At 38.9% G+C, this 22,692-nt stretch overlaps 1 protein-coding gene across 5 annotated transcripts in view; it reads right to left on the bottom strand.

The window, feature by feature from the left end:
* Nucleotides 1–22,692, bottom strand: part of SNX25 (sorting nexin 25) — a 94,597-nt gene that overhangs the window by 51,629 nt on the left and 20,276 nt on the right. For all 5 annotated transcript variants that reach the window (XR_008965614.1, XR_008965616.1, XR_008965617.1 and 2 more), the window contains exons 3-6: nt 22,013–22,229; nt 9,428–9,600; nt 8,379–8,565; nt 3,038–3,108 (exon numbers count right to left, since the gene is read on the bottom strand). Coding sequence is in view for 1 of the 5 variants with exons in the window: in XM_057370216.1 (XP_057226199.1) it covers nt 3,038–3,108; nt 8,379–8,565; nt 9,428–9,600; nt 22,013–22,229 (648 nt within the window). In the remaining 4 variants the exon portion in view is untranslated. The remainder of the gene's footprint in view (nt 1–3,037; nt 3,109–8,378; nt 8,566–9,427; nt 9,601–22,012; nt 22,230–22,692) is intronic.

The following is a 22,692-nucleotide window of genomic DNA, read 5'->3' as shown; positions in this document are numbered from 1 at the left end:
CACTCTCATGTGGGACCTCACCTGGAGTACTGTATCCAGCTCTGGGGACCTCAGCACAGGAAGAGGTTGGAGCAGATCCAGAGGAGGGCCATGAGGATGATCTGAGAGATGGAACACCTCCCACAAAGAGAAACGTTGAAAGAGTTCAGCCCAGGAAAGAGAAGGCTCTGGGAAGTCCCAATTGCAGCCCTCCAGTACTTAAAAGAGGCCAGCAAGAAAGATGGGGACAGACTTTTCAGCAGGGCCTGTTGTGACAGGAGAAAGGGGTAATGGTTTTAAACCAAAAGAGGGTCAATTTGGATTATACAAAAAAGACGAGTGTTATAATGAGGGTGATGAAACACTGGAGCAGGCTGCCCAGAGAGGTGGTACATGCCACATCCCTGGAAACACTCAAGGCCAGGCGGGTGGGACTCTGGGCAATCTGGTGCAGTTGAAGATGTACCTGCTCATTGCACAGGGGCTGGAGTAGATGACTTAAAGGTCCCTTCAACCCAAACCACTCTATGATTCTACAACCATGTACATAGTTCTACACTTGCTCTACCCTTACAGTTCGGGAGTGGACATGAGGCTCAACAGAATGCTGGCCAGACAACGTTCAGCTGCTCTAGCTGAACACCCAGGCACTAAAGAAGAAGTTACATTTCCAGGACCCAACTTTGCACAGGAAAAGGAAATAGCTACCAGTAAGACTATCTGTCACCAGGCTGGAGTCAAATCTAAGAGATCCCCATGACATAGAAGGCAAGTGCTCCTTTACTAGCAGCAGAGGAGACACTGTCATATGCATCCAACTGCTAACATGTCACTGCAGGTATGCACTAGGTACTGGGGAAAAGATTAAAAATAGAAAGTTAGAAAGAGATTGTGCAAACACTCTTCCATTTGGCATAAAGCTTACATTTACTTATTCACTATTAAATCCAGGGGTAGCATTATGCTGTAGCATCCAGAAAGGGAAACATCAAAAGGTGACACTAAGTAAAGTGGTAATCTGTTTCATAATATTTCAACGATCTTTATATTAGCATTGAGTTGTGCTGGGTTTTATGTTGGCTTTGGTTTGTTTTAACTAAGTACCACAGCCTTATTCTTTAAATTTTCCTTCTTAAAATTCAGGAACATATTAGATTCATTACCACGTTAGGTAAAACTCCACCACATACTTCAGGAAAAAAAAGGACACAAAACAGTCTTCAGAACTAGATTGTACAACTCTACAGTTTTGATAGCACTCTTACGAGTTCTTTGTAGATGAAAACCTTAGGGCAATAACTGAAATGGATTAGAAATCTGCCCTAAATTTGTATGAACTATAAAAAGATTGTATTACATGCTTCTGTTGGGCATACTGTTCCACACATGTCAGGCAAAGAAACATCACCTTCTTCAGACACTGTGCATAATCATTGGCTATTTAATAAACAAAAGGGTTAGCACCAATAGTCCCAATGGTTAACAGAGCCAGAAGTGGTAATCAAACCTTTAATGTTATACAAGGTTACCATAGGAAAACACTAATAAAAGTCCATACCATAACTCAAATCTTCAATGCACCAGCTAGTGAAATTTCTGTTAGATTTTTCAAATACAGGTAGAAGTCAAGAGCCCTTAAAAATGCAGAAATCAACTTTACCACATACCATCAGATCTCCAATATTTTTATATGTTCTGCCATACCAGACACTTGTAGCTTTAGAGAAATATCTTCTGTTCAGGAGATTTAGAATAGTAGATATTTAAATGAATAAACTCAAGTGCGACAGAGGAAAATTAATTAATAAGTAATTTATTGTAGGAACCTAATCTTTATAAAAATATTCCCCAAATCAATTATTGTCTCAAAAAAGACCAATAGTAGCACAAATGGAAATAGAGGCTTAGCAAGATTTGATTTATCCTAATGTTCTCCAAGTTAAATTCCCTGTTCTCTTTTTATTACTTTATGAAACAGAATTTCCATGCAATTACCTTTTATCTGAAAAATATTAATTTCTGTTTCTATAATGTACACTTGAATTAAAACCAGTGCCTACTTTTCCCTTTGTCTTAATTTGATACAAGCAATATATCTTAGTGGGATGCCTATCTAAAGCTATTTTAGAGTGTAAACAAAAAGCATTACCAGTGTTGACAACCTTACACTTCCACAACTTGAGCAAGAACCTCAAGCTCTTCAGATTGCCTGAAGTTTCCCCACCCCACAGTGTGTTCATCTTCTGTTTCTGCATTTTTCATTACACTTGAATTACTTTTTAAAGCTTTCCTTTCTGATATAAGGAACTAAAAAAGGATTTTTTTTAACCTGAAATACAGAAATTACATTGGAACCTGAAATCTTTTTGATTTCTTTCTAAAGATATTAATTCTACTCTCTGTTGCCTTTTTTATTATGCATTGATACAACTTAAATATACCTGCCTAAGCAAAGATTTGATTGTAATTTTGCCATTAAGATCCTCTCTGGAAGACATACCACAGTTTTTACATATTTTGAGAACCATAAAAGTAGTATATATAATAAATACAAGTACAAACAAAATAGGCATATCTTTTTAAAAGGCAGACATTGCCAAATCATTGTAGAAGAATTTAAGAGCACTCATTATTGCAACTCAAAAACATAATACAATGAAGAGTCAAAATAAAGTCTGAGTGACAATTATTCTGTATCATTCCTTCTTCTGTGTTTTGAAGGACTGATTGTATGAAAAAGAAAGTGGAGATAAGATTCTCAGCATATGAATTTGTAATGTCAGAAATCCTAGTTGCAGCAAGTTCTGAAAATAAATGCATCATAGACATGACCTTTCTCATGATCCATCAGCTTAGATGAAGATAGGGTGGGGGTATAATCATACCAAGGGAGCTTCTGGAAGATTCAGACAAATGAAACAGAACCAAAATACTAAAGGCATAGTATTCCTGAAATCTGTCTAAAAAACACACACACACCAATTGCATATGTATGTCGGGAGTTCAAACAGCTTTTCAAAATGAAAACAACAGATGTGACTTAAAAATGGAATCTTACCTTTCTGCCTCTTCACTTGGGGAATATTGCTGATTGTGGTTGCCTGAACTATTTCCACTACAATTTGATACCTAATTTTAAAAAAAGTAGGGAATAAGGGTGAAGAAGGGGAAGAGAAGAAAAAGAAAACATGGTATTAATTCTTTACAATGTGTTCTTCATACAGCACACTTAAGAAGTAATAAAAATCAAAACACATCTACTTCTTCCTCACCTGGTAACAGAATAATTTCTCAGTATACCTGCAAACCAAGGAGCAGTGTGCACATGGAGAAAGGAAAACAGACTATTCTGAAACAAAAAGGAAACATCCAACTAACATAAATACTGCCCTCTTCGCTCAACTGATGGCACTGCATAGACAGGTAACATTCAGTAAACACAATATATAGTCACACGCTAAACATTAGATATAAATTTTCTGTAGGAAACTAGGATGGTAGTTCGGTTTAAAAGGAAAACGCTGTCTCTAAGATTCTTCCAGCTAATCTATTCAATACCTATATGGAGCATATATACATTCAGAGAAGAAAAAAGTTACACTAAAATATGTAAAATATCAAAGTACTGCACTCCAGGAATAATTAAAACATGTGTATCACCTAAAACTATACTATGTAATAGTAGACAGTTCATGTAGCTAGAAAAATGAATTTTAAGTAAAACTGATTTTGTAACTCATGGATACAATGCATTCAGCAAAGAAAATTACTGTCAGTTAAAACTTTTATAAATGTCAAAGTTCTGATCATAATACTCAAATTCCTCTCAGTTCACTTACTTTGGTAGCTATTAATACTGGTAAAAAAGCAAGTATTCCAGTGAATTTGCTATCTAACAAGTTAACCCATAGATGAAAGCTGAAGCCTCCAGGAAAGGCTGCTATTTCTGTGACTACTTATTCTCCATTTAAGGAAGAACATGTGCTCCTTAAAACTTCTTTCATGTAACCTTTTTTCACCAACATCACTCAATCCCCTCCATTTCTCTTGCCTCCTATAACTCATTTAGGATTTTGATTATCTCAGGCGCGTTGTATGGACACAGTTTTACATACAAAGCATACACTCACAACTACACTCCCAGATGGCTCTTTTTATGCAGCAATCTTTAGTCTACCCAAATTCTTCAATTTTCAAATTGAAACCTGAAAACCTGTTATTTTTCTAATACTATTTCCTTTTGCCATTACCCTATTTTGATTGTTTCCATCCACACCATAACAGCTCTTGCCCAGTCTGTCAGAGAAACAACAGCCCCACAATAAGGGTGGTATTGTGGTGCATAAGAAGTCCCACAGCTAACTCCCCACTCAGACAGAGACTTCCCAAATTATCAGCATGATAAACTGGACCCTTCACAGCCTAACATCCACATTACTTCCTTCTTCCCTATTCTCTGTTACATTCATGCACTTCTCTCATTTCTTAAGTAAAAGATGATAAAGGGCCAGTAAGCAATGGTCTTTCTTAGCACGAATTGTGTAATAGCCTTTTGATGATGTAATAATAAATATCAGAATAAATACAATGCTGATCCTGAAAGTGGAATAAAAACGATCCACCAGTTTATTACTTTATCACTATTTGTTCTCAACTATGTTTTTAACTCAGCATGTCATTTATCTTCAGTTGTCTTCTGAGAGAGAAAGTAAATGTGTCACATCTGCTGTGAAAGAATTCATCTTTCCTTCCTCATTTGTAGCAGAATTCCAATTAATCCATGCTAACTTCAGTCTGAGGGGAAATGAAGGTGAAATTTCACTGTTTAACTTTTTCTTCTTGAAAGACATAGGGACAACACACTTTGTGTAAACTTGATAATACAGGAATAAAAGTCTGCCTCCCTTCATGACAAGCATCAAAGAAATGAAACATAATAGAGTGAGTCTGAAGGACGTTTGCAGACAACCATACAATGAACCCTTCTGTGAAAGCTTCACTGCTTTGTTTTTCTCATCCCATTCCCCCCAACAAATTCAAGTTATTTGAAGGTAAAGGTATGACAGGAAAAAAAAAGAAACAAACAAAACAACCCCAAAATGGTTCCTCAGAAGTCAAGAAGAAAGCAAATTCCTTTCTATGAAAACATCAGTTCCCCCAATTTCCCTACAAAAATCAAAGGTATATTTCCACACAAACAACAGTGAAGTTCTAAGAGATTAAGTATCCAAATGTTAGATTCTAAAAACCTATGAATCCTAAAGTATCCCCAAAATTAATAGTAATTCTTGCATCATTTAAATGCATTCTAAGAATAAAATCCATGAAAGCAATGCAGAAAATCAATACAGTATTTCTTCTTAACATAATGCTTCTAAGCTAGGAAAAAAGCAAGATTTAGAAAATCCCAGCACCATTATTATCCTTCCAGGGAGAGCTGTTCGCACAGCAGAGAGCTTTGCACTTGCTTACAAGGAGACCCACACAGCCTCAGCTTTTCTGACATCCTGATTCACACACACCCTTCACCTGCAGGCTTCCACTGAATCAGCCAGGGGTTTTCCCAGCCTTCTCCACCACAAATACCTGCCTATAATCACAAGAAAGCAAAACTCTGTTCATTAAATCTGGAAGGATGCCAATGCCTTATCAGCCTTCCCTCCTGTACTGGGACATGCATACATCAAGGAGCACCCAGGAGTCCATGCCTACTTGACTGTGGTCAGTCAACAGTCTGAGGATATGTTTATCAGTGTCTCACGGCCTCTTGAATTCCGGCAAGGTATTTTATCTTTGTTTTATTAAATAAATTTAAATTTTTATTTAAAAAAAATAAATATTAGATAATAATCATTCCACAAAATATAAGCATGATAGGAAAGTTTTATAAAAAATAATGAGCTTCCCAGCAACTGCAGTGCCTTGGGATAAATTTCTCTCAAAGCTAAGCCTACACTGAAAATTGGTGCTGCTTGAATCTGTTCCTAACCAAGATGTTAAGTGGCAACATTAAAAGTAACAGGAGGAGGCTTAGAGTTCATGAATGCTATGTACTGTCTTAGAACAGACACTGAAAATTAGTTCCAAATAAAACCAAGAAAAGGAATTCTTGATGAGCATAATATTATTACCCAGAATAGCACATAGCTAGGAAAATCTGTTTCAGTAAAACATGCCCGTAATTTATTTGTTGTAAGAGAACTGGAAGCATTTTCCCCGCTCCCATCACTCCAACAGACCCTTACTGTGCTTCTCAGCGATAACTGCACAACAGCTCATTTGTTTCTTCCTCTTTAACTCCTTCTTTACGGATTTCCCCTCTGGATCACTGTTATGAATCACAACTAAGTACCACCCCTTTTTTTTTAAATCCATATAAGGATTACTGTTCAGTTTTCTTAATGCAAATCTGTAAACCTTCACTGATTAATCATGAAAGCTTTGCCAAATACACAAATCTGAGGTGACTAGAGGTTGGCCCATCTCTCTGAGGGTGTTCCCCACAGTGCTGGAGCACAAAGAGAACGGGAATGCCTTCTCCCACAGGAAATGCCCTTTAACTACCATCCCAAAGACTGGCTCTGTACAGAGAAAGGAAGAACACTGCCTCCAAAATGAAATACTATTTCTCATCAAAAAGATTATGCATTTTCTCAGACATTTTTCACTGAAATACTGATCAGCTCAGACTGACCAACACATTGTAGGGTGTAAAGGAACACATTTCAAGATGATGACAGTTGGACTTCACAGACAAGAAAAGAAAAACGTAGATGCAGCCAAAAACACATTGTTTCATAAAGCAAATCTGCTCTCTGGTATTAAAGCACACAATTTAAAGTGACCTAGCAGCTAAAAAGAGAACACACTGAGCATTGATGTGCTTGAACAACAACAACAACAACATAAGAGTTGGGTTTCTTTTAAAACAAACAGATCCATTAGTGTGATTATGCTAATAAATATGTCAATTAGGTTTTAGGCAGAGTCTAATAGGGACTAATTTCTGCTCTCAGGAAAGGCACACTGTAAAGAGCAAATTTTACAGCATATGAGCAATAAGTAGCCAAGCAACAGAATCATTTCACCATCACCTAAATGCATTTTCCTATCTCAGAAATACAAGTGGTTTTAGAATCAAAGAGAAGAACAAGAGAAAGTAGAATGTTATTTGTGCAGCCCACATACTCCATCCCAGTAAGCCAACTCTTGGCCTCATCAGGCCAAGTCTAATAGAAGTTCAGGGTCACAAGAGATTACACAGAATGCACCAAATGTAAGCAATATGCATGTGTATTTTGGATGCTGCTGCAGCCATTTGAGAAGAGAAAAAGCTGTCCTGCAGCAGCAACAGAGAAGAGTTGGGAAGAGGAAAAACTATCAGTTCTGGCTGGTGATAAGAGATTAGGACAAACACTCTATAAATGGCTTCAGGAGGTCTCCAAACTTTGCTCTGCTCAACGAAACCAACTCAAGGACATCTAGGAAGGTCCTACAACGGTAATATCTCTGTTCCCTGCTTCCCAGTCAGTTGCTCCTTGTCCTTTCACATAAATCAGTGGAGAAACAGCTCATCTATAAAGATAAGGCAAGCATAAACAACTGGCTCTTGGGCAAGAAGGCTTGAGATGCAGGCAATAGCTCATATTAAGAGGAATGATGTAAGGAGAAAGAGATGAGACAGGGAGTACAATTAGTATGAAAGTGAGCTGGTGCTGTTTGCATTGTAAAACAGGAGCATCAAACAACCTCATGGTATGCAGGAGCTCAGTGATGTTTTTTTTTTTTTGTTCTAACAAATACTGTAGAGTTCATTAACATGGTTAAGAAGGTTGCAGTTGGGTAACACCTCCCTGCAATGGTCCAGGAAAACTCACATCCAGTGGTAAAACGTGCTGGAACTCAAAGCCCTCTTTCCATGCCACAGTCACAGTGAGCTGTTCTGAATGCTCAGTATCCCTGAGGTCACTATGGCTCGCAGTCCCCAGACACCATGGTCAGTCATAACTCATAAGGATAATGAGGAGAAAACATCACACCCACACTAGTGGAAATTCAACATATTTCATCTAACTGCACAAAGGCAAGCTGTAAAGAAGATTCCAGTATGTCTTTCATACATTTCAAACATTTACCCCTTTCAACAGTATAGCCATCTCCAGTACACTACTAAGCAGAATTTTTATGCATTTTTCCCTTCCACTTAGCTAAAATGCTGGTTACATTAGATATCTAACAAATGTTGTAGCTTATCATCCTTACTGTCTCTGCTTCACCAAACAAAAAGAAATCTGAAATTAAATTTAAAAAGAAAAATCACAATTCATTCAAATCTTAGTAATGGGCTGGGATAAAATGTATGTTTAGTTTTGAAAGAGCCACAGTGAAACATTAAATACCTCAGTTGTTTCAGGAACTCAACATCCGAGCTGCTGTTAATGAGCTTGATGAACTCCTCGTAAGAAGGAGCATATGTGTAGTCTTTCTTCTGATGCTCATTCATCTGTTCTCTGTACTCCAGCTGGCTGAGTAGCATTCGGTTAATATAATCTGGATCACTCAGCAGTTCCACCACTGGTTTCAGTACTGGCGAGGAAAAATATTTTAAAACAAAATCCTTATGCTGAATAATAACTGCTGTCTTGCAAATGAAAACTGCTGATAAAAGGCAAAAATAAATATGCAAGTTTACAAAAATCAAAAAATCCAAAACCAGTCTTCTGGACCACACAGTACATTTGAGACTATATATACCATCTTCATAAAAGCTGGTTATTCTATTACAGTAATTGATGTACATTGACAAAGCTGAGTTTTATTTGGAAAATGCCAGGTGTTTTTGTTCTTTGTGCTGTGTGCTTTGAAGGCTATGATACTATAGCCAGTATAAATGAAAATTGAAAGCAAACTGAATTGCGCAATATACTTGAGACTCCATAATTTCTGAATTTGACAGTGACATAAAAAATGTGTACCGTATTCAAAGTGTAGCTGATAAAATAAAAAGCACAATAGAAATCCCTCAATTTTAAAAAAACACACTGGATAAATCAAAGCATAAAATAATGAATTAAATATTATATAGTGATTCAGTTATAGAATCCACTGATTTAAGGATGTGTTCATGTATTTGAATAAAATAGAAAAGGTCAGAATTATTCATACAATCACTATAAATAATGCCAAAGAAAGCTGCAAAAGTATTGCTCTATGAAAAAATAGAGGACAAATTGTATTTTATCCTGAAATGTGATAAACAGTCTGGCATCAAGTCATAAGAGTTAGCGAAGTATATGCTTGATTTTGTGAATACAGTGCCTTGCTGGCTATCACAGAAATTAAATTTCAGAATATAAAAGCAGAGCATCAAGACTTATACATAATAAAGTTTTTAACTGCTAATACTGTGCACGTACAAATGGTTGATCATCTCTGATCTTTGATCTACCTTTTGTTGCAAGTATTTCTGCAAGGACTATGCGCAAGCTGACAGACTGGACATCCTTTGAGGGTAGGAGACAATACACCAGAACCTGAGAACATTTTTGCAGGAATCTTACTTCTTCATCAGAGCTCCTCAAGCATGAGTGCAGCAAAAAGGGTCTTGGTGGATCTTCCTGCCTAGAGGGAGAAAAATTTTTAAAGAAAAAGAAATGAAGGAAAGAAGAAAGAGAACTTACATACCATTTGTATCATAAGTCATCTATGACCATCAGTCACCAGTTGATCAAATGCTGCAGCATGAGCACTGTGTGGGTGCTGTGCGCCGCTGAACACACACAGCAACATGCTGCTGGCTGAGAAAGACCATGATAGCACACTGTGTTGTTTGCAGACTCCTTACAAACAGGTTTCTGGATGACAGCTCTAAAGAAACAGGGAGCAAGTCTCCCTCACCTCGATTCTTTGCCCAGTACTGTCTAGTTTATCTCCTTGCAGGTACCAGAACATGTTTGACTCAACTACTCAACTCCAGGTCACCCACCACTGCACCTTTTCTTTATACAAAAACAGCTGTAGAAACAGACACAAGGTACCCTGGCAGGTTTTTTATGGCCACATGCCTGATGTGCTCCAAGCAATTTTAGCAGCAAGGTGACCAAGCCAGTGGGTCAAGACAGACAGACACAGTGCCGCCTGAGAGGCACCACAGTAATTTACCAAGGCAGCAAAGACTGATTGTCAGTAGAAGGCTCTAGGATGCTACAAGTGTTTGGATCTATCACATCTCATACCAGTACCTCCTCCAATTTTCCATAACTTGCTTTCCACAAGAAACTTTCCATAATTTGCTTGCTTCCCAGAGCTGGAAGTTGTTGTTCTGGTTAGGTTAGGTTGCTAGTTGTACTAGTCAACCGACTTAGTCACAAAGCTGCTCCAAACCCACTGCCTCTGTGTATGGAAAAAGTGACAAAGAACTGTATACAGTCAAACCAAAAGCTTTCAGTTAGGCACCACTACACAGCCAACAGAGACAGACAGCACTGTATAACTACTAATTTTTGCTAGTCGGTCCAGGAGGATGAAAATACAATGGAGCAGTAACAATAAAAAAGACTCTAATTTTGTTCTAATAATACAATAATTTGTTTTAAGGTGGCTAAAATTAATTTTACAACTAATTTTTAGAAAAACAAATATAATGATGGCACTTGAGTTTGACTTCACTAAAGCCTCTAACTCAATCACAAATCAACTGTTTTGTTTGCAAACTTGGATCATGAAGAGAGTTGCAATTGTTTCAGTTGTTATAGGTAAGACAAATTTCAAAACAAGTCCCTTGGAACAACTTGGATGTAAATACTCTGTTCTTAGGAGCATCTTTATAAAGATGATGTGCAATCTTCATTATCAACCAGTCCAGGTGGTGCAGCTGACTGAGATCAGAAAGCTGTTTATCTTGTTCTGGTAGGATCTTTTCTCAGTGGCAGCTGAACACAAAGCTATTTTCCTCAGAGCATTTCTATTCCTCTCATGCACTCCAGACATATCCTGAAGCCTCCTCTACCCCACATCAAACATTGCCCATCATGTTCTCTCCTAAAGGCATTCATTATTTATCCAAAACCATACATGTGCCAGGCAGATTACTGACAGACAAAGTCTGAGTCATTTACCTACAGCCACCTCTTATGGTGGAAGTAAAGTCTGCCAGACAGGTTGGTCCACCCAAAGTCAGCCAAGACTGAAGCACAAGCAAAAGTCTGGCAAACAGGATGACTCTCGGTGAACATGGAATCATTGAGGTTAAAAAAGTCCTTTTAGATCCATTAACACAGCACTGTCATGTCCACTACTAAACCACATCCTTAAGTGCCACATCTACATGGATTTTTAACACTTCCAGGGACAGTGATTTCACCACTTCCCTAGACAGCCTACTTCAATACTTGACCATTGTCTCAGTGAAATTTTTTTTCCTAAAGATGTAAACCTCCCCTGGCACAACTTGAGGCCAGTTTCTCTTATCCTGTTGCTTGTTACCTGGGAGAGGACAGACCCCCATCTGGCTACAACCTCCTTTCAGGCAGTTGTAGAGAGCAATAAGGTCTGACCCTCCTCCAAACCAAAATACCCCCAGCTCCCTCAGCCACACCTCTCAAGTCCCGTGCTCCAGACCCTTCCCCAGTTTTGTTGCCCATCTCAAGGCATGCTCCAGCACTTCCATGTCTTTCTTGCAGTGAAGGCCCCAAAACTAAACCCAGAATCTGAGGTACAGCCTCACCAGTGCCAAGTACAGGGCTCATGATTTGTGTATTAACAACAATAATACAGAATTAGAACTAAACTTTTTGGCCTGTGAACAAACCCAATCTTTTTTTGGACACTCTTACCTTATTTCTGGGACATCTTGCATAGTGATTAGATCAAGATATACTTGCATAACATGTGCAAAGCATGAAACAGAACCATAATGCACATAAAATTTCACTGAACTGAAATTAGCCTCCTTTGTCTTCAATATCTCTCTGCAGCTCTCCTGAGGAATGCCAGTCTGTTTGAGGCTGCAAACACACTGGAGCATTAACGATACCTACAGTATCACCCATGCAAGAAAAGTCTGTCTTCCTATTGTAAAAATTTATTCCCAGTTAAGAGCCAACAGCTTTACTGAGCTGGACCTGTGCCAGGATTTTTCTGACACACAGTCAACAGAACACAAATAGAAAATGGAATAAACAAGCACATGGGTAAATATTTGGTTCTTACTCTTCTAATTTGTCTAATGTGTTCCTGCCTACAGGAACGCAAGGGAGGGTAAAGTTGCCTACTTTTCACCTTACAGGCCATTTAAAAAAGTTTTGTTTTTTTCTTAGAGTTTTCTCCATTACCTAAGAATATATGACTCTAGAACTGGGCTTTTCTCTAGGGTAGATTTTTCCAGCCAAACTATACCTACTCGTGATCTAAAAAGCAAAAGGAAAGATATTTATGAAAATAACAGAGAAACAAAGTCTTCAGGAAATTCAACTCTGAACAAGCCTTTTCCGTCAGCACCAAACAGTTTTGTCAACAAAGCCTGCAGCAGGCATCACTGCTGGGCAAGAGAAATGAAAGAAAGACTAAAAGCAGGAGAGGAAGCTTGAGGAGAAGTTTAACAGCAACAGAATAAATCAACATGCCAACGATAAAACAGGCAAGACAAAATATGCAAGTTTATATTCTACTTTGCATGTACACAGGAAGCACTACACGTCTATTTGTCTCAACTACTACCATTGACCAGCTTGCACTAAAAGAATGTGTGTGAACAAATGGATGGCCAGTAAACAGCCACCCTTTTAACCGAGACTTCTCCTTCACAGATCCTCACACAAAAAGAGAGCAGAGAGCAGTCACAGTAGTATTAAAATCGCTGCTCAACTACCAAGTCATGTCTGTTTACTACCTTGGAGCAGGAGCTAAGATGTCCTATCAGGCATATTCTTAAGGCTTGATATAAAACCTGGATCTTCAACTCTGTGGGAATGTGACACTGTTCATTTTGCAGAGATCAACAGGAAATGCAGAAACTTACATGCAATCTGCATGCATGTACACAAAGCAGAGTGCTGCTACATTTCTCCATTTTCAATAAAGATATTAAGCCTATTAAATAACCCAAATGGTAATATAGATATTATTTCTCTTCCTAGCTAATTCTGCACAAGTATTATTAGGACTGTGTGGTTGGATTTTCCAAACGAACAGTCCCTTAGTAATCACAGAAAGATCTGAACTAAAACCGTGTACAGATATTTTTAGATAGAGCTTTAAAAGCACAGTCAATTTGCCATAAATTCTGAGTACAACTGTGTGCAGTGAACTAATATAAATGTGGCACTTTAGCAAACAGTTCCAAAACAAGCATGATACAAGCTCTGTAAACCAGGCTCATTTAACCTTTAGACAATACTCAAATTAAGTGGCAACTTAATTCATTTGTGTCTTCTTGAACTGTGAAAACTGAAGTAATAATGACAATAGTGGTCTATCAAGATGCAAGTGACTTCAGTGATTTAAAACAGCAGATAGAACACATATTCCATACAGTATGTTTACAGGTCATATCCATCTTCCCTCCCCAAGCTACAAAGCCAGCGTTAACCTTGCCCAAATTCCTTTTCTGTAATTCTATTAAAAGCCTGCTTTCAATTTTCAACGCTATCCAGTACTTTCTATATAGTGTCAGAAAGCGAATTTCCTTCAGCTGCCCCTCAAAGCACTGGAAGATTAAGCAGCAGAGTACAAATACAGATCCATAGATAGGGCCTGCCAAAGTGAATTCCTTTGTACCAGATCTGTTCCAGGCTCTACTTTGGTTTGGTAACAAACTGACACCTACTGTAACTATCACCCGCTCTGAGGCTGCTTTGCACAATTACTGCCTGCGTATCCCACTGAATGTCATCGATGTTAAGACTTTACCCCTTACTGCTTCAAACCTACAGCTCATCCAGCACTCTATAGGAAAGCAGAAGAGAGGATTTGCTGAGGCATTACAAAAGATGAGCAGTTAAAACATTACCAGGGTAATAGAAATATTATCATAACAAAATCCTGAGCCAATATCAACATCTTCTTAACAATACTTTGTTTCTCAGGAATGCAGAATCTATGGCTGTTCCATAAGACAGGACTATCCCCTGGGCTTCCAGATTTCCCAATACCAGGACCTCATGGAAATCTTTTTTTTTCCCAGAGGACCTACTCTAGATATCCACATTTTTGACTACAGTCATCTGTCTCTATTAAAAGGACTAATAACAGTCAAGGGTATTAAGACCTGGTATTTGTGGTTGGATAAATGCTCCTGATGCAAAACATCTTTGACAAACCTAGGTCAGTTTGCTTTGAAATTACTAAGTAAGCAAATCATACACACCACCCACCCCTCTCCCCTCTTAAAAAACCCAAACCAAACTGAACAAAACCCCATGCCCTCCAAAAAACCAGCCAACCAACAAAAAAAAAGGGTCTTTAAAAAAATTAACAACTCCTCTATAGGAAATTGCTTAAGGGATGGATAGATGGATAGATGGATGGATAGATGGATGGATAGATGGATGGATGGATGGATGGATGGATAGATAGATAGATAGATAGATAGATAGATAGATAGATAGATAGATAGATAGATAGATAGATAGATAGATAGATAGATAGATAGATAGATAACAAAGTGTTCCCTTCAGCCTTGCCATTTCTTAATTTAGGCTTTCAAGAATCAGTCTTCTAGAGCTGCATTTAAGTCTCAATCAGTGCAATTGTGAGCTGAAGTGCACATACAACTCACTCTAAATGAGTGGCATCAGTATATTCAACATTCACCATGCATTTTCATTAAACTGATTCTGAGAACTACCAGAACCACATGCAGGCTGCATTTCTTCACCCATATCACTCTCAGAGCTCTAAGCTTCTTGACAATTCAGTAAAGTAAAAACTGCTTGATGTATTTCAGCTAAGAAATAAACAAAAATGTAGACCTTTACAAGAGATCTAACTAGCATACCAGAAAAAAGTACTTATAAAAACAATCAAACAAAACAACCAGAAAACAATCAAAAACCAAACCACATAAACCCCAGAAAGCACAACAAAAAATACAGACAACGGACAAAGCCAAACCAAAATTTCCACAGCTGCCAATTTATCAAGATAAATCAGCAAATTTTATAAATCACTTCAACTAATGTTTACTGTGCATAAATCCTGTCACACATGCCACATTTACCTCTTTCAGGAAAAAGCATTTGATGTGTCATATTAATAACAGAGGCAAAGAACTTACATATGGCTTACAAACTGTGGTGTGACCACATCAGCACCAGGATGTCCTAATGCTTTTTATGGTGTCAAGTTTACACTCAGTCAGTAACAGGAAATCCAACCTTCCCACACTGAAATTTGAAAACAAATGGTGAGTTTTAGACCTGGTGCTACCCATGGGTTAACTTTAACAACATGCTCAGGCCTTGGCTTTTCATGAGTATTTTGTTCTCAGCACTTTCACATAACTGTTCCCATTGCAAATCTCTACACCTTTCCAGAGGCTGACTGTGATAAGTAGTTCGCAGCATTTCTGGTTTCTGGCAAATGGGATTATTAAAAAAAAAAACAAAAACCCAAGACTTGTGGGAGGTGTTTAGCTGCTATCCAGGCAACTTGGATGCCTCTATAGGATTAACCAGGCTAAATCTCAAGTGCTTTAACTCCCTTTGCATCAGTCTGCTCTTGATCAGTTTGTGGTGGCAGCACCTTTCATTTTTACTATCTTCTTACAATATATTCTGTAATCACAAAAATTTGAAGCTATATATTCTATACATGCCAAGGCCAAGAAAATTAAGTTATCTTCTCTCCTTATGCTATCTGTAATACACAGAAAATAAAAGGAGCATTATGAAAACATGTATGATGCAAACCTTAATCCCAAAAATGCTCATCATACTGATCACTCAAACAGCAATTTCCCCACAACACTTTCCCCCCTCACACCTTCCAGGACAATTGAGCTCTTAACTATAGATTCTGAATCAGCACTGGTAGTAGCCTGCAGACCCTAAGCATTCATGTTGCTAAGTCATACCTTATGCTGCAAGTCTGGGCACAACCACACATTTAAATACTTCAGAGTATCCCATCTGGTGTTGTGTAGCAGTCAACTTGCCAGAAGCAGTCTGAAATACCACTTACTCATATTTGCAGAAACTAATTCTTCCTCTGTCTTTGGGGTCAAAGGTGCCCCAGCTACAGCTTGATAGAGAATACTCAAAATCAAAATATATAGGGGGAAAATATTAAAATACTAATAATAGTAATAATAAAAATAAAATTGATTTCACTACGACCTCTTCTTGCTGAGGTTTGTTAAAAAAAAAAATCACTGCCTGCCAGGGGGTTCAAGAAGATGCAAGGATTAATGGTCTTCAAATCCCACTTGCCCTTCAAATCCCATCTCTGCTGGTTTTGGCCAGGTAATTTTCCTCCCAGTGGCTGGCATGAGGCTGTATTTTGAATTTGTGCTGAACACAGGTTGATAATACAGATAGTTTTGTTATGGCTGAGCAGCACCTCAACAGCACCAAGGCTCTTTTCTGCTTCTTGAATGACCCCACTGCTGGGGGCGCACAAGGATTTGGAAGGAGATCCCAAACGACCAAAGGGATATTCCAGACTATATGGCATCATGCTCAGTATATTAAGCTGTGGGAAGAAGGAGGAAGGGGTGGATGTTTGGAGTGATGGTGTTTGTCTTCCCAAGTCACTGTTACACGTGTTGCTCTCCTGGAGATGGCTGAACACCTGCCTGCCAGTGGGAAGTAGTGAATGTATCCTTTGTTTTGCTCTGTGTGCAGCTTTTTCCTTGCCTATTAAACTGTCTTTATCTCAACCCATAAGTTTTCTCACTTTTAATCCACAAGTTCTCTCACTTTTCCAATTCTCTCTGAGCCTATTGGTGGGGCAGTGAGTGAGAGGTTTGTGTGGGGCTTAGTTGCTGTCTGAGGTTAAACCATGACACCTGCTTATCTCAAGCAGGCAAATCTGATTTTGCCTATGCTGCACCCAGCAAAAACCAAGGCTTTATGTGTCAAATGTTAATAGTTCTGTAATAATATCTATGGCAGTTATCTAGCCCACAATAAAGGCAAGGGAACTCCCTCTTCCTTTCATGTGGACAGCCTCACAGAATGACACTTTACTATTTGTCTGCACCTTGTTAAGTCCTTCTGGTACTGACTATTTCATCCAGAGGAATAGCTGCTTCTAGCATTCCACAAACATATGGTACCAGAGGGAGACTACATTTCTGGGATCAGATAATTCCAGCTCCCAGAAAGTACACTGCCACCACAGACAGCACTGCACCCACCTGGGGTGGGTGACAGGTGACAAATATAACCATTTCCATCATTGTGCACCACCTTACTCAGCTCACAGTCCATCCTTGATCACATAAAATGGCATTGCCACTATTGAGTTTGCTTATATTCTGCTTAAAAGAAAGACTCTTGAACAACATATGAAGGAATAAAAAGTGCTGTGAAACATCGATGGCAGAATACTAACCTCTTTACCCTTGCAGGATGAACTTGACTAATCCTATTATAAATGTGCTCCTGATCCTGCGCATATGGGAAAAGAGCAGTGGCTTCTAAAAATGAATCCAAGTCTGACTTTTCCTCCATATCTCAAATTCATAAACCAGGTAATGCTGTACACAGGAAATTATCATATTCCATTTCCATACACCAAGCTAATACTGAAAATTAAATGGTTTCCTATCTAAATTATTTGAAATGCCACAGATTTTCTAACTGAAAACTGACAGTTTCCTTTGAAACCCCAACTGAACCTCAAAGTACACCCCAGTGACACATATAAGATGAAAAACTTGGGAGCTACCTTGCCTACAGCTTGCTGTGCTCTATGTCACTCCAGACGGTTCTGCCCATGGCTAGAAGTGTCTGTGTCTTTATTTCACTCAGTAGATGCACACACATGGAAAGATAGTTGCCAGTAAAGAAATACAGTGGATAGAATAAAGGAAGGGGAAACAGACCTAATGCTACAAGGTTCCTCTCTGCCATGCCTTGTCTCCAGCCAGTCACCACGGAGGTGGCCTCTCCTCTTATCACAGAATCATAGAATGGTTTGGGTTGGAAGAGGCTTAAAGATCATCTAGTTCCAACCCCATGCCATGAGCAGGGACACCTTCTATTAGACCAGGTTGCTAAAAGTCCCATCCAACCTGGCCTTAACCCATGCTCCAAAGGGAGTCATGGTCTCCCAGCACTTTTCTTCATTTCTGGCCTCTGCTGGCTATTTACCTTGAGCTGTTTATTACTTAGTGGATTTTTGAGATGGTTAAGATAAGCCAGAGGGAAAGCAGGAACAAAGAAAAGGACTGTAGCACCCTTCCTCATTCTGAAGGGTTTGAGTCTATTTTCATCCCCTCTGGTTAATCACAGATTGAAATTAGTCAGTGAAAGCAGAAAAGTAAAGAAATTTATGTGTCTAGCATGCACATGGTCACAAAACACATGAATGTCACTCTGAAAAAACAGGACTTTGGTCCTCCTGGGCACAGATGGTTTCTTTCTGCTAGGTTAGTGGATTATCTACTATCACATAGGAAAACTGAGACAGTGGCCCAGGTGGCACCCCCACCAAAGACAGTGTAAGAGGTATTCAAAACTTCATAAGCCACTACACAATAGACAAAATGGCCTTCTCAGTCTTGCTACAGTATAAACTCAGTGGCGGAAACGAGACAGAGCACTCCAAGAGGTATCACAACAGGAAAGATACTGCACTCTAATTACAGCCTCTGTTCCACTATATTTATCATCCAAAACTAACTGGATTATGAGACACAGAGGGAAATGGGAATGCCAATTCACATTTACTACTGTCTTTAAAACATTAACAGAAAACAAAGTAGATCAAGAAGATCTGCATCCCCTATGTTAGGAAGATGAAATTTTTGAGTTTGAACTGCGGCAATTGTGATTTAACCCAGAAGGCAGCTGAACACACATAGCCTTTCACTCACTCTCTCACCCTCCCACAGTGGGTGAGGGAAAGAATCAGAAAAAAAGGTAAAACTCCTGACTTTGGGATGACCCAATTGCAGCCTTCAGGCACCTGAGGGGAGCCGACAAGAAAGGTGGAGAGATCATTCACAAGAGCCCGTAGTGAAAGGAATGGGGCAATGGCTTCAAACTGAGAGAGAGTACGTTTAGGTTAGATGTTAGGAAGAATTTCTTCCCAGTGAGGGTGGTGAGGCACTGGAACAGGTTTCCCAGATGAGTTGTGGATGCCCCATCCCTGGAACTGTTTAAGGTCAGGTTGGATGGGACATTGAGCAATGTGGTCTACTGGAAGGTGTCCCTACCCATGGCAGGGGATTTGGAGCCAGATGATCTTTAAGGTCTCTTTCAACCCAAGCCATTACATAATCCCATGACCCGAGACAAGGATAGTTTAACAGAACAGAAAAGGCAGAGAAATTAATAATAATAGAATTAGAATATGTAAAACAAGAAATGCACAATGCAAATGCTCAACACCTGCTGACTGATGCCCAGCCAGTTCCTGAGCAGCATCTCCCAGATTTTAGATTCCTTCCTAATTTATATACTGAGCATGACCATATGGTATAGAGCATCCCTTTGGCCAGTTTGGGTCTGCTGTCGTGGCTATGTTACTTCCCAGCTTCTTGTGTCACCCACCACCTCAGCCTCCTTACTGCCAGGGCAGCATGAGAAGCTAAAGTCGGAAGAACTGGAACATGAGTGTTATCGACATTACTCTCAACCTAAATCCAAAGTACAGCACTGTACTAGCTACTAGGAAGAAAACAAACTCTATCCCAGCTGAAAATCAGGACAGCAATACACAAAATAATGGGAGGCTTCCAAGCTAGAAGTGACATACTTCGTAGTTCTCAGTCTACTGCTTAAAATGCCAGCGGGTTCTTGCACAGTAAACTCCACAGCAGCAGGCAATCTTGTACAAAACTCAAATTACTGTCAAAACCCCAAATTCTCTTAAAAAGAAAATACTACCAGAATATTTGCTGTGCTTTCAGGTTTATTACATGCATGCTCAGATCAGTAGGGAGCACAAATTCCATCTATAGCATATAAGCACAGTCACATTTCTGCTGACTTTGCAATAGCCTATTCATAGCATTTAAGCTGTCTCTCCATCTGCTGAGAAATGGTGAACCTTGTGCAATTTCCATACAGCTCCCTGGGCTTTTTGAGCAAGTTTGGATGAGCAGCATAAGGATGTTCTGGTGCTTTGCAACTTGCATCATGCAGCACCAAGTTGCTGATCTGACAGGCACATTAAAACCAGACCTTTCTCCTTGTGAATTCATAGTCTTGCAGTGTGCAAAAAAAACAGTCAATAGGTGTGGTTCCAGCCTCTATAGATTGTTCAGTTAGATCTGTCAGGTTGGTTTAGTTGTTTGGCTTTTTTAACCTGCTAATTTTGATAGGCTACCTTTATATGATAATGAAAAAAATCCTATCTTATCTAGCACTAGGGTGGATTGAGTACTTCCCAGTGAAAAAGTTAACTGGAAAATAACCAAAAGGTTTTATTTTAGTTCTATTAGAGGAAATAACAATCCAACAAAGACCAGATGAAGTGGTCATAATTCTCAGTAGATAAGAACCTCACCAACAATCAGCATTAATAATACTTAATAATTCTGCAATTCTAGATCCTACATCCCCAGCCTCAAACAGAAGAACATTTAGACTTAAAAGAGCCTGAAAAACCATCAACAACACAAAAAAAAAAATTAACTTATTCACATTTTAATTGTTCAAATCAAATTCTTCCCAAAAGCAAGCACTTTACTGTGATACAGGACAAGTACAAGCATGATACTTGTCAAGTATCAAGGAGCACACTTAGAAGTTTTACCTGACCAAGAGATTTCTACCTCATTCCAAAGCTAAAAGAAAGTAGTATCAAGAACCCCTGCAAGATCTGCTACAAAGTACAGATCCTTTAAGACACCTTAATTTCTTTTTTTCTCGAATGTAAATACCCTTTCGTTTCTTTTCTGTCTGAATTTTTTCTATACATTAGTTTACATTAAAAGTTCACTAGGACCTACCACAAATACATTAACCATATGTTCTAATCCAGAAGAGAAAGGAGTTTCAATGGTAACAAATTGGTCACTGACAGAACACAACTGTTCTTTTTTTGTCTGAAGGGGCATCAAAAATAAGTGGATCTGACTGCAGACAAAACAACATCACAGAATAATATGTGTAATCTAAATCTGAATGACCAAAGCACATTCCAATTAGGATAACCCAAATGCAAGTAAGTGCAGATGTAAGCCCAAATTCCATGCACAAATAGAGAAATTGTGCATTCAGAACTGGGAACTGCATACTCCATTTGCATCTACAATTTGGGTGGAACTCTAGTGTTCAGTGAAAAGCTGGCTTTTTCAGCTGGACAAAGATCCTTGCCAAAGAGGAAATCAATGAAATTAGCAACATAACTAAAACAGAGAAAGAAAATACAATCAACAATTTTTCCAGTAGAAAAACCTTGTTACAGCAGAACAGACCACTAACAGAAACCACAAAGCTTTGCCTCCCAGGGCTAGAAGAAATGGAAAACTGAATGGAATTAATCCTGCTGCTATTTTGGGAAAGGTGCAAATAACTATCTTCTTGCCTGTTGACTGCACTGACAGTGGCCCTGCTTTCCCTTGCAGGTTCACACTACTTTGCAAGAGCTGCTCACACAGCTCACCTCTTACTGTGAGCAAAGGATTCATGGATTAAACTGAAACAGCAGTGAACCCAAACTCTCAGAAAAAGGAGTCTGAGTGTTTCCTTACAGATGTCTTGAATCCTGCTTGATCTCTAAAACTGGTAATAAGCTTGGACTATTTTATCCCTTTCCTACAAAAGCATTATATATAGTCATCCTCACTTTGATTTAGCACACCTGTAAGTAAAGAGAGAAGCAGAAAATTCCAACAAAACACACGAAGTTTTGTTTTTACCTGGCATTGGCTCCTTTAAGGTCACAGAAGTGTGAGAGTAAAGCTTTCACTACATCATTGCAGACAACTTTAACCACATCAATGTGACTCAGCCTCTGGCGCAGCTGCTTGGCAATCTCCCAAAAGTCTTCAGAGAGCAGCTGGTACAGCTGCCCCTCATCTCTGCTGAGATGCCCATACCAGGACAGGATGTAATCTCTATAGCTGTAGTCAAACACTGAAAGGAGAAACAGAACAATAAATAGCAAAAACTGCAAAAGGACAAGACACACCAAGACAGGAAAGATTTAATCCTCCACCCTTCTCATAAACTGTATGGGTAATAGCTTTTATGTCTACTTCTTGCCAAAGAAAGTAAGGTTGGTGAAGTTACAGCAATCTGCACCTAACAGGTTACTGCAGGTCACTTTGCAACGCAAAGCCTTTAAGTGGATTTGCTCAGTCAGGTTGCCAGCTACACACAAACCTCAGACTAATACCTGTCTCTCAGCAGTGGCTTTGGTTATATGAACTATCATATAATCTGTGTCTAAAACATTGCAGGCTGAAGCCAGCCTTCTTCACATAGGAATTGAATAGTCTTCATTCCAAGATCATGGCAAAAAAGGGGATGTGGTAAGATTTTTTGGTTTCCAAAGACATACATAACACTGAACACCACCACAGAAAGTACATTATAG

Source organism: Malurus melanocephalus, unplaced genomic scaffold (genome assembly GCF_030028575.1).
Source record: "Malurus melanocephalus ecotype Western Australia unplaced genomic scaffold, MMel_1.1 scaffold_121, whole genome shotgun sequence".
Taxonomy (NCBI): Eukaryota; Metazoa; Chordata; class Aves; order Passeriformes; family Maluridae; genus Malurus; species Malurus melanocephalus.
Note: the sequence above shows the minus strand (reverse complement) of the source record. Positions and strands in the feature narration are given on the sequence as shown.